The sequence below is a fragment of the Syngnathus floridae genome, chromosome 19, assembly GCF_059516105.1.
Source record: "Syngnathus floridae isolate MCC-2025c chromosome 19, RoL_Sflo_1.0, whole genome shotgun sequence".
NCBI lineage: Eukaryota > Metazoa > Chordata > Actinopteri > Syngnathiformes > Syngnathidae > Syngnathus > Syngnathus floridae.
This window is the reverse complement of record NC_142431.1, coordinates 1,016,247-1,027,770: the sequence shown is the minus strand read 5'-3', so window position 1 is coordinate 1,027,770 and position 11,524 is coordinate 1,016,247. Positions and strand designations below refer to the sequence as shown.

Sequence of the window (11,524 nt, the reverse complement as noted above, 5' to 3'; positions counted from 1 at the left end):
TGACAACCAGACACTTTGTAAATCAAGTGCCAGCACTGTACAACTGTTATTGTTGGTCTACATGTCATTATCATAGCTACAGAACATTGTGACCAATTACAATTAAAGAAAAAAATATTGCAAATGTAGCAAAGTGGACTGTACATCAAAAAACATGCACCACTTGGTGCGGAAGAGTGGTTTGTGGAAGAACATCACTTGTTTTTTTTTCTTTGCCCTTCATGAAGAAGGTGAGCAGCTCGCCTTTCCCTTTGACAAGAATGGGTCCCCTTCGCACAAAGCGGAAGCCGTAGAACTTCAGGATGTCGAAGCAGTCCTCCACCACCTGGGTGGGGAAAGCCCAAAAACAACACTTCACAGTCATTCTGCATGCTGCATTTAAAAAAAAAAAGAAAAACATTTTGTACCTGAATGTTCCCCATGACTCCGGTGGACTCCATCCTGCTAGCCACGTTGACCGTGTTCCCCCAGATGTCGTAGTGAGGTTTACGAGCTCCGATCACGCCGGCCAGAACGGCACCTTTATTAAGTCCTGACGATGTTGGAACATGAACAGAAACGCAGATGCGGTTTTGACGCAAGTACTTGTACTGACCGATTCGAAGCATGAAGTTATTGAACGACTGCTTGTTGAGGTTGTCCAGGGTGACTTTCATGGCCAAAGCGAAGTCAGCCAGATTGGCCAGGTGCTGCCAGTGCTCCAGAAGCTCCTCCGACTGCCCGACGACACAAATTGTTAAGGACGCCGATCCGGTCGGGACGTCGAGGCGCTCCAAACCTTGCGACGGTCGCCGTGTCCGTTTACGCTGCTTTTCGGGGTGAGGCCCGACGCTGCCATGTAGGTGCTTCCTATTGTCTTGATCTTGGTGATGGTGCGGAACTCGTCCCGGTCGAGTAGCTGTTGAGGGAAATGTAGATGATGGTTTTTGAAAAGCCTGATCTCGGGACAATGGGGACTCACGCTGTCAAAATCGGAGATGATCTCGTTGAGGATCCGGAGGCACTCGATGCCTCCGTTGTTGATGCTTTCTTCTGTGTAGAAGTCGGAGAAATTAGGGATGGACGCGAACATCACGCCTACTTCTTCGTACGCCTGACTGTACAGCTCCTGGAATGATGTCATCGTGTCTGTCAGCGCAAAGATTGATTGGCTGATGGACGAGCAGAGCAGGCCGGCACACCTCATCTCTCTTTTTGGTGCCCAGGAAGTGCTTGGCCACGTGCTCGGGCAACATGTTGGTCACCAGCGCTTCGTTCCAGCGTCTCATCTCCAGCACTTTCTCCTTTTGGTCGTGCACGCCCACCTTCCACAGGAACAGCTCTCTGGATTGACGCTCCAACTGCGACAATAAAATAAAATAAGAAGGTCGGCGGGCGTTCGTCCAGTGGCAAGTGAAAAGCGGCTCACTCACGTGGCGGGCAAAGAGGTAGAGGCTGACCATCATCACCACGGTCATCACCGTCATCAGGTACTTGGATGGTATCATGGAGGTTCTGGAAGAAGATCAATTTGTCAGAAAGGGCCCGACGGTCTTCTCAATTAAATTTCTCACCTGTACGATGCAAAATGCACAAAGTCGTAGAGATCGTAGATGTCTCGCCAGCCGTGGATGTTAACGGCCCCCGTCGCCGTGACGACCAGCAGCATCAGGCTCAGCTTGATCACGTGGCTGACCTGCACCAGCATGGCGGCGGCCACCAGCAACATCACGCCCATGAAGCTGTAGTGCTTGGGGTTCTCGGCGCACTCGCCCAGCACGTCCAGCGCCATGTCCGACGTGCCGTTGACCAACCGGAAGTGAGGCGGAACGCAGCTGAGCTAAAAAAAAAAATGGATTTACTTAAGTCATTCAGTGCCATTGGCAATTATAGACATCAAAGATGCTGGCTTGGCAGTGAATGAGTTAAATAGATGTTTCTCCTATTTTCTATCTTTTTCCTGCATGTGTCACAGTCTGCAAGGTTCCCTTGAGGTTCTTCCTGATTTCTGTCAGGTGTGTTTTACAAGCTCCGCCGGGGCCTCCGCAAATGAGGCTGCAGGCGCCGAGATAGACGACTAATGGAGCCCGCGGGGAGAGAAGGCAATCAAGTGAGGAAAGATGGATAGACAGACAGGTAGGCGGTCCAAATCTTACCATATCAGCCATCACGGTCATGGTGAGGACAAAAATGGCCGCCATGGCCCAGGTGTTTCTCGCCCAGCGTGTGCGGTCGATCCACAAAGAGAAGGACACCAGCCTCTTGGAAAAAAACTACACGTCCGTGGTGATCAGGATGACACGGCCAAATACGAACGTCACGTGTCGCGTTTACCCTCGGGAAGATGGCGGCGAGGGAGCACGCCGTGAGGACCAGCAACAGAACTTCTCCGATGGCCAGAGTCACGTAGTTCACCACCAGTCTGCAGACATGAACAAGCAAAGACCTGGAACCGGATCTGAAGGAATAAACGGCGCCGGCGGACCTACAGTGGGTCGATGATGACCTCCATGGCGGTGATGAAGAACAGCACCATGGCGCAGCAGCAGAAGGCCGCCCCGCTGCGCTTCTCCTTCTCCGAGGAGTAGCGCGCCTCCAGCTTGCCGTCCACAAAACGCAACCACACCAGATGGATCCGCTTCTTCAGTCTGGAGAAGAAAAAAAAAACATGGATGGAGATGTGAAACGACAAAGATCAGCTCCCATCCATCTCACATTTGCTGTGTTTCTCTCTCCAGGAGCTCCTGCTGGAGTCGCGCGTTGATGACTTGTTCTTCTACCAAGCGGTACCGCTGAGGAAGAACATCAAGAATGAGAAGACAGAGAAGCTCAACCGCTAACGTACCATTTACCTCCTGATGGGACTCAGAGACCGGAGACGCTGAAACCACGTTCCCGTTTGACGTGGTGTTGATCAACTGCCAGGATTTTTGGGTTGACACCACGCTTACTTTTCTCTTGGGTTCCTCCGTTTTAGGAACCAGAACCAAATAAGTGTCGATGCCTTTCTCCAGCAGGTACTCGCATCTCTGGCCGCCGTTTCCCGGCTCCAGTTCAAACTCGCCGTGGAGACATTCCTTGGTGCTCTGGGATATATGCACTCGACTGCAACACATGGGGGCAAAGCCGTCAGAACTTCCAAAACAACCAATGAGGTCTCCTACCCACCCGGGAACGCCCCCCGACTCCATCTTGTTGGCGACGGTGACATCGGTGGACCAGACGTCAAACTGCCAGCGCTTCTGACCCAGCACTCCTCCCAACACGGTTCCCGTGTGGACCCCCACTCGCATGTCCACCTCCGTTTGGGTCATCTCCCGCACGTAACTGATGGAGAAACAAAAGCTCACTAGATGTTCTTGTCTTCCGGCCCATCAGGTGAGAAAAAAAAAGAATCTTTTTGGTTGTGAGAAGAAAAACTCACGAGATGGCGTCGACCATGGAGAGTCCCATCATGATGGAGCAGGCTGCGTGATCTTCTCGGAAGTCCGGAAGACCGCAGATGCAGTAGTAGCAGTCGCCCAGGATTTTGATCCGCAGCTGATGGTGACGCTAGGAGAGGACGACAAGAGAGGATCACATCGGGTCGGGTCGCCAACTGCCGGCGCGGACTCACTTCGGCCAGTTTATCGAAGCGAGCGAAGAGCTCGTTGAGCAGCTTGACCAGCTCCTGAGCGCTGCAGGTGGAGGACAGCTGGGTGAAGCCCACCATGTCGGCAAACAGGATGCTGCGATGACCGGGAACAAGTCTTGAAGCCCCGCCCCCGAAGAAAAAACAAGAGCTGGCTCGAGGCTCACCTGACATGCTCGTGGCGGTACATGTACATGGTGTTGAACTGCTTCTGCTGCTCCTGGACTTGGTTCTCAGTGCCTTGGTTCTTCATACCCTGCAACATCTCATCGGCGATGTGCTTGGGCAGGATGGACAACAGTAGCTCCTCCTGCGTGGTTGCAATCATTTCCACAATCAGTCACAATGAAATGGGCAGGCACAGGGTGTTCTTGTACCTGCTGGGCGCTCTGCTCCTCCAGCGTGATTTTGACCTCCAGGGACTGGCGCGCCTCCAGAAAGGCCATCCTGTACTTGCTGTCAGACATGAAGTATGACATCACCCCCACTGCGGCTGCACACAGGTACAGCATGGCGTTGGCCAGGAGCTGCCAAGTGAGATAGCGAGGTCAACCTGGCCGGCGGGCTCAGGCTCATCAAACAGATGGCCCGCATTCTTCTCTGCTGCACTTACCTGCCTGACCAGCACGGGCCCTTGTAAGTGGTCCTCAAATCTCTGAGCCACAGTCAGGCCCAGGAGAAGCAGGTGGATCCCGCAGGAGAGCCCCGAGAGCAGGAGCAGGGCCGACAGGTTGAGGGGCAGAGTCAGGAAAGCGGAGAAGCTAAAGAAGGCCTGCCAGCCCACCGCGTCGCTGGCGTGGGAAACGTGGCCGAAGTTGAGCCCCGTGTAGCACAGCACGTGGACGCTCACCATCAGCCATAGCACGTACGGGACGGCACCTCGTGAGACCGTCGACCCGGGCAGCTTCTGCCGCCGGTACAGCTCGTAGAAGACCACGTCGGCGGCCAGCCCCACGGCCGCCACCGCCAGCATGGCCAGCTTGCGCTCGGTGTACACGGCGGCGCACGTGACCACCACGAAGCCGTTGAAGAGGGCGGCGAAGGTCAGCAGCATCAGCATGTTGTGCTGCCTCCTCTGCCGGAAGTAAGTCTGGTAAAGCTTCTCCAGGGAGTCGGGCCTGAAAACCGATCGGACGCTCGATAGTGGGCCGGGGCTGGGCCCGAGCGGCGTGACATCGCGGGGGCGCTCGGCGGGCTCCTCCCTGTCTCTGTGACGGACCTTGTTGGACATCTGGACTGGGATTGAAGTTCTCCTACTGCAAGAATAATCCTTCAGAGAGTCACTGCTCGTCAATCTCCAGATGATCAAGTCTTGGCGGCGCTGGTTAGAAGTCGCGCCTGAGGTCTCAGAGGTGGCGCCATCCACGCTTCAGTATCTTCTGCCATGTTCCTTACCTTTGAGGGCAGAACTCCTCAATGTGGAAGAACCGTCCGTAGCGCGCCGTGGGGAGGACGATATGATCCGATACTTTTTTCTTTCTCTCCTCTCTCCCTCCCTCTGGCCCTCCCCATCCTTCGCATCCTTTGTTACTGTTGCTACGACGAAACCAAAGTGACGGCCGCGTCTTGGGAAATGTGACACCGACGGTGCGAAGAGCACGCCGGCGACGCTCATCAAGAGTTTTAACGAGCGATCACGCTCGTCTCCGGGGGGCAAAACCAAAAAAAGTCGACTTCGTGGTTGGAACTTGCAAGTGGATTGTTGATTTGGTCAATTCAAAAAGCAAAGCGCTTACCGGGACTCGCCCAGCCCCGAGTCTCCACAGACCCACCGTGTCCCCGGTGTCCCAGGCCCATAACTCGTCTCCGCGGCGATTTCTTTCATGACATTCTCCACCAATTGGCGTGATCCAAAAATGTTCATCTAAATAAAAATATATTTGGAGTGACGGTTAGCAGATGCTCCACTAAAGTTGTTGCCAGGGGCAACCATTTATGCTATTGGCCGCTAATAATTGAAAAGAGATTTAAGTCACTTGTGGCATCATCACAAGGCGTGTGTGTGTGTTTTCAGCAAGTACACACTCACGTAGGAGACCGGAGTAGAGTCGTCCAGCTGTCCCGGCCGGCCGGCCGGCTGTGTGAGCAGAAGTGTAAGAGAATCCTGCTGCTGTGAGGCTCCTCATCAATCTGGCTTCCACTGACGCAAACTATGTGCACCTGTTCTCTGTCCCTCATACATATATAAAAATATATTCCTATCATTGAAATATATATTCATTATATAATACATAATATATATATATATATATATATATATATATATATATATATATATATATATATATATATATATATTTATTTGGTATTTTTTTCTTTCCCTACCAAAGATGGATTTTTTTTGTTGTGTTAAATTGTGGGATTTTCTTGGCATTGTATTTGCTGACCCGGGATTGTTCAGCTTGGGGCAACTTTTTTTTCAAAACATTCCAACAACAGACGGACAAAATCCACACAAACACACACACACAAAGAGCCCGAGGCCCGGCGGTACCTGTTGACACTTGTGGGCAGGAAATGGGCCAAGGGTCTTGGAGGTGGGGGGGGGGGTCGCTGTGAGGCTTGAAGGTGGGCTTGCTCTCGGGTTACAGGTCCATCCAAAGCTTTTGTTTGTTGACGCTCAACCACTTCCTGCGGGTCGGCGCAGCCGCCGTGGTGAAGCTGACACGAGTGAAATTGGGCTGCAAGTTTGAAAAAGGTGCAAAAGAAAACAATTTTAAAACAATATTTTTTTTATACAAATATATAAATATATAAGTCCTCAACTGTCATGCAAAATAACCTCTTCTCTAAGGTTACAACAATAAAATACTATTTTAGAGGGGAAAAAAAATCTTGAACGATTTGGAATTTCTTCAAAAAAAACAAATGGCATTTTAAACTAGATGTATAAATATTGGTGCTGATTCATTTTGTTTTTCTAGCAACAAAAAATCCTATTTTACACAAGTGGTTTTAATTTCTTTTCCAAATATTTCATTTGAGTATTTCCTCTGGGATTTATATTTTCCTAAAAAAAAAAGAAAAAGAAAAAAAAAGTAAGCAGTGATTCTACTTCCCCACCAAATGGACGCTTCTTCATCTGTGGAAATGCGCGGAATGCGCGGGAACGGCAGCCGTCCATTGTGCGAGGCGAGTCGGGTTCCGCTCGGTCGGGCCTGAAAACCTCGTTGGCGCTGCGAGAAACCCGATCGCGACGCTCGCCTTCAACCTGCGTTCATGGTCGACATCACACAAGGAAGAGGAGGATGCTTTTAACGAGACAAGTTCATTTCGGGGGAAAACAAATTCTCACAAAATTCAGCCTCATGTAATAGTTGCTTGAAAATGTTAAGAAAATTGGGAATAAAAATGCTGCTTCATTTTTGTTCTTTTATTTAAAAAAATAGACTTTATTTTTTAGCCCAGCTTTCTCATAAATTGATTAAATTTCCACAAAATGTTTGTTTCTCATAATACTAACTTTTTTTGGTGTGTGATGTTAAAAATGGTTCTTCTCAGGGCTACATTTTCCTCAATTGTAAAAATCTAATTCCTATCAAATTCAATAATTTTTTTTCCATATGAAGTATTGTCAATCAAAAACAACCATGACTTGATGCGGAGGAGACATTTACCTTCATTTTGGACTTCCCTCCTTTCTGGAAATGAATTGCCGGCATTACCAACGCTGTTACCTCTGGTTGCGTCGCAATAAATGTCTCTTCCCGGCTTTTTTTTTTTTTTTTTTCCCTGGCTGTCGTCACGAGCGACCTGCCTGCTTCAACTAACGCCAACTGTGACAAAAGAAATCAGATTTAACATTTGCAATCACGTCCACTTTGCTTTATTGGTCAGTTCAAGCAACACAATCAAATATTTACAAGGTCGCAGCTGCACTGCATGCACACGCACACAAATTATTTTCACCAAAGTTGCCTTACTAAATGCTTCTCCTTTCCAAAGTTGGTGTGTCGTGCGTGTGTGCGGTAAGCTGACGCGCAGTTGTCGTTGACAGCTGCATGGGGGCAGCCAGTGGCCTCAAATAGCCAAGCGAGCGAGCGAGCGAGCGCCACCCTCCCCAAAGCCCACCCGACCCCTTTGCGTTCCAGGACCGGCGAAAAGCTTGTCAGTGAGTAAAGGGCCGCGACCTTTCCCACCTGAGAGCCCGCCCGCCTGCCGTCACGGCGACATCACAAAGTACAGCTTCGATTTGTCCGTCAGAGTGAAGAAGCGAAATGAAGGCTGAAAGCGTCTGGAAGCGAAACAAGTCTTTGCTTTGGCACCGTCTAGAACCAGTACAAGTCCTTGCTCTTGTCCTGCGTCTGCAGACCTGCGAGGACAGTCAAAGCGTCAAAACCGTCGCCGCCATTTCAAAAGTGCCTCCCTCACCTGCGTCCATGTTGAGTCCAATCTCTCCAACGGCGGAGAAAGTCCCGCTCCAGGCCGCCGACTCGCCTTTCCCGCCGGCCAGGTCGCACGGCGAGGCGCCGGCGTGCGCCGCCGAGACTCCGCTGGCCGCCAGGCGGTGGTGCGACCTGACGGAGGGCACCAGCAGCGAGCCGTAGCGCGGGTCGAAGGCGGCGCCGTACACCTCGTGCACGGCGGGCCGCGGGTACGGCGAGCCCTGCGCGCCGAGGCCGCCGCCGAACGAGTAGGGGTGATGCGGGTGCGACGGGTGCCAGGCGTCAGGCGGGCCGGGCTGGTGCAGGTGGCCGTGGAGGGCGTACGGGTCGCCCCCGGAGAAGGCCAGGTCCGAGTGGGGGGCCGACAGAGCGCTCGCCAGCGAGGACGGCGCCGACGACTGATAGGAACTATTCCAGAAAGACGGCGGGAAATTTCGCTGGCTCATCGGGAACGAGGCGTCTGAAAGGACAAGCGCGTTTTGCTCACTTTGTTTGGATGTTTTTTACAAGCGCATACCTTTGAGGGTCTTGTGGCCCCCGGGGGGGTACGAGGAGGAGGCGTGGCTGAGCGCACGGCTAAAGTGTTGGTCGACGACGGCGCTGATGTCGCCGTGGAAATAGGTGAAGAGGACGCAGCGGGAGCTCAGGTACTCGGCCCCCGGGGGCAGCTCCTTGTCCTCCTCCTTGATGGTGGGGGCAGCGGGGGGACGCCCGTCCATTTTGGAGTCCAAGGTCAGCTTCTGCCATCACAAATAAGAGAGACCCTTTGTTTCTTGAATTACAATTCAAACCTCACACACACAAAAAAGGTCCAAAATGTGTCCGATAAAGGAGATGAATGGAAAAAGAGCCATTTGACATATTTTAATTAAAAAAGTTGATTGTACATTTGATCTTAAATGACAATTTCAAAAATAAAGCAAGCTGTTTGTTATTTTGAGGAAATCAATTATAAGCATTCATGAGAAGCTTCAAAGTCGTTATGTCAAAATCCAAAAGCTGCTTTCAGATGTTGCGGCGTTTCCCTTTATTATGTTTCAAGACTTAATTAATTGGCTGATGAAGACTGGACGGACGCCAGCGTACCACAAAAGAGACAAAAGGCATTTTGATGTCAATTAAAAATGAAAAAGTGATCCCATCCACCTCCACCAATTCAAAAATGCAAAAATTCAAGATGAACCGCCGCCGGTTGAAATTTTAAAAAGTTGAATGTGCGCAACATTGAGTAACACAAAATATTTTTGGGGGGGGGAAATATCAAACCTCCTGTTAAGATGTGATTTGACTGGTCGCTCTTCTAAAATAATAAAAAAATTTAAATGAAATTTTAGTGCAATTTACTTTTCAGGAAAAGCCAAACATGTTTAAAAAAAAATGCAATCATTTTTAATTTCTTTCATTGTGCCTAAGAAAAGCAAATTTCAGTGAAGTAAATACAAGAAGATTTTTTTTTGCATTTTGCAGTTGTTGAACAAGTTTTGGAATCAAACAATTTGTTGTGAAAGTCGAGTTGTGGCGTGCGTGTGTGTGTGTGTGTGCATACCTGGTGGTGTTGGTGGTGGGGGGGCGTGTAGGGGCTGAAGTAGGGCTGCGCGGCGAGCACCTGGTACATCACATCCAAGCAGCTCATGGCGGAGGTGTCAGCAGGTCGCCACGCCGGGCGTCATTGGAGCGCGCTCAAGGAGCTGCTCGAGCGCCGCCGCTGCCACCGCCTCTTCTTCTCCTTCTCCAGTCCTTCAGCAAACTAAGTGGTGGCGGCCACACTTAACTCACACCCACCCCGGAGCCCAGCCCCCCTCCAGGACCCAGCCCACAGAGCGAGCGGGGATCCGCCCTCCAATGGCAGGCCCGGCCGGCCGGCCGGCTCCACCTCGCTGCGCTTGCGGGCTCGCTCACAATGGCCGCCCGAGTCCAAGAAGGGAGAGCCACGACAGACAGAAGGAACAGACGCACGTCTACTGAAGATTTTAGAACGGCACTGAGCATGGACAGATTTGATAAGTCAGACCTGAAAAGATTTTAAGGATGGACAGACGGACAGAGACACATTTGACTTATTGGCTAGACAGAAAAATCTGATATGATTCTTCCACCAAATGGACAGATTGTCGCCTCATTTATTTTTTTTTTTTCACGCGTTGACCGTGACCGTCCATTTAGCAAAGGCCCACCAGCGAGCGCATCCCTGCCAAGGACGGCCATTAGTGTTTTCGGGTATGTGCGTGCGTGCGTGGACTCTCAGGGGTGGAGATTGAAAACGCACTTTGCCAGGCAAAGAAGAAAAGCAGAGAATGACCATTCAGTTTAGCATGCCCCCCCTCCCCTCCCTTTTGGTTTTGAATTCAAGGGCAAGAACATATTTCTTAAGCGTCCCAATACTTTTGTCCCTCCGCCGTCATATCACGTGTCAAAAAAACTGAAAAATGCCACTCTTAGTTATGATCTTCATTTCCCTCTAAGTGATGTTGGCTGGGAGCGTTCATCAGTGCGGCGGGCAAAGATTGTCCAGATTCTTAACGGCATAGCGGGCATAGCGGGCATAGCGGGCATGCGCTCGTCACTCCGTCGTGAGGCTCGTTAAGGCCGGAGGATGCCTGGCATGCCGCTTGCCATGTTTGTTTGAGCTCAGCTCGCTTGGCATACGACAGCAAATATTCATTAACGGATCTAATTGAACACACACGCACACACACACACACACACAACTTGAATAGCATTGACAGCATTTTATTGAGTCTTAATTGCACTCAACTATGTTGCTACATTATAAGCTGTACACTTTGCGTGTGTGTGTGTGTGTGTTGACCATGCAAAGGAGGAGACAGCTGGAGCTGTCAACAGCCACAACAGAAGCAGCAGCAGCAGAACCCAAACAAGGATGAAGAGGGACTGAAAGGGGCCAAAAGGGGGACCAGAGATGGTCCAAATGGACCAAAGTGAATTTAGAGGGACTGAGGGGGCCCAAAATAGATCTGATGGGGGGACCAAAGGGACACAGCAGGCCAAAAAGAGCCAAAGAAGAGCAAAAGAGGACTCATGGGGGGGGGCAAAGGTACAAAAAGGTGACCAAAAAATGGACAAACGCGGCCAAAGGGGGTAAAAGGCCAAAGGTCAAAAGGAAGCAACGAGGACTGAACGAGGCCGAAGGGGACAAACGAGGTTTCAGCTTCTTTTGTGGAATTTACATGAAAACAAATCGGCCAATCAGTCCTTTGTGTTGTTCGCGCTTACATCGGAATTCTTGATTGCCGTCGGGATTTTCGCCACGTTTGGTACCAAAGAAAAAAAAAACGTGATAGGTGCCCCCGAGCGGGCAGACCCTGAATCCTTTCTGGTGGAAATGTTGCTCTTTGATAAGGCGTGAATAAGAAAATTGCAAAGTGGATATTGCGAGCGCTTTTGCCCTTGTGTTGGTGCCGCACCATAATACGCTTGAGCTGAGGCCAAAATTAAATTGGAAAGTAACAACAAGACAAAAAAAAAAAGTCCTCAATTGACTTTGACCTTCCTTTTCTAGACTGCCGCC

At 50.6% G+C, this 11,524-nt stretch overlaps 2 protein-coding genes across 2 annotated transcripts; both read right to left on the bottom strand.

Moving 5' to 3' along the window:
* Positions 1 to 38: 38 nt before the first annotated feature.
* LOC148381387 (adenylate cyclase type 3-like) lies at positions 39 to 5,193 on the bottom strand. Its single transcript, XM_088361450.1, has 18 exons — positions 4,224 to 5,193; positions 3,988 to 4,137; positions 3,778 to 3,920; positions 3,596 to 3,707; positions 3,404 to 3,531; positions 3,148 to 3,306; positions 2,695 to 3,084; positions 2,469 to 2,627; positions 2,314 to 2,401; positions 2,136 to 2,252; positions 1,554 to 1,819; positions 1,413 to 1,494; positions 1,182 to 1,340; positions 962 to 1,108; positions 779 to 898; positions 596 to 716; positions 408 to 532; positions 39 to 325 (listed from the first exon to the last, which is right to left on the bottom strand). Exons 1-18 carry the CDS (start codon positions 4,839 to 4,841, stop codon positions 146 to 148), a joined length of 3,264 nt encoding a protein of 1,087 aa, XP_088217576.1. The 5' UTR covers positions 4,842 to 5,193; the 3' UTR covers positions 39 to 145.
* A 2,289-nt stretch (positions 5,194 to 7,482) lies between these two features.
* On the bottom strand, positions 7,483 to 9,725 carry vgll2a (vestigial-like family member 2a). Its single transcript, XM_088362071.1, has 4 exons — positions 9,542 to 9,725; positions 8,513 to 8,735; positions 7,982 to 8,455; positions 7,483 to 7,922 (listed from the first exon to the last, which is right to left on the bottom strand). The coding sequence occupies exons 1-4, from the start codon at positions 9,626 to 9,628 to the stop codon at positions 7,879 to 7,881; spliced, it is 828 nt and encodes a 275-aa protein (XP_088218197.1). The 5' UTR covers positions 9,629 to 9,725; the 3' UTR covers positions 7,483 to 7,878.
* Positions 9,726 to 11,524: the final 1,799 nt, after the last annotated feature.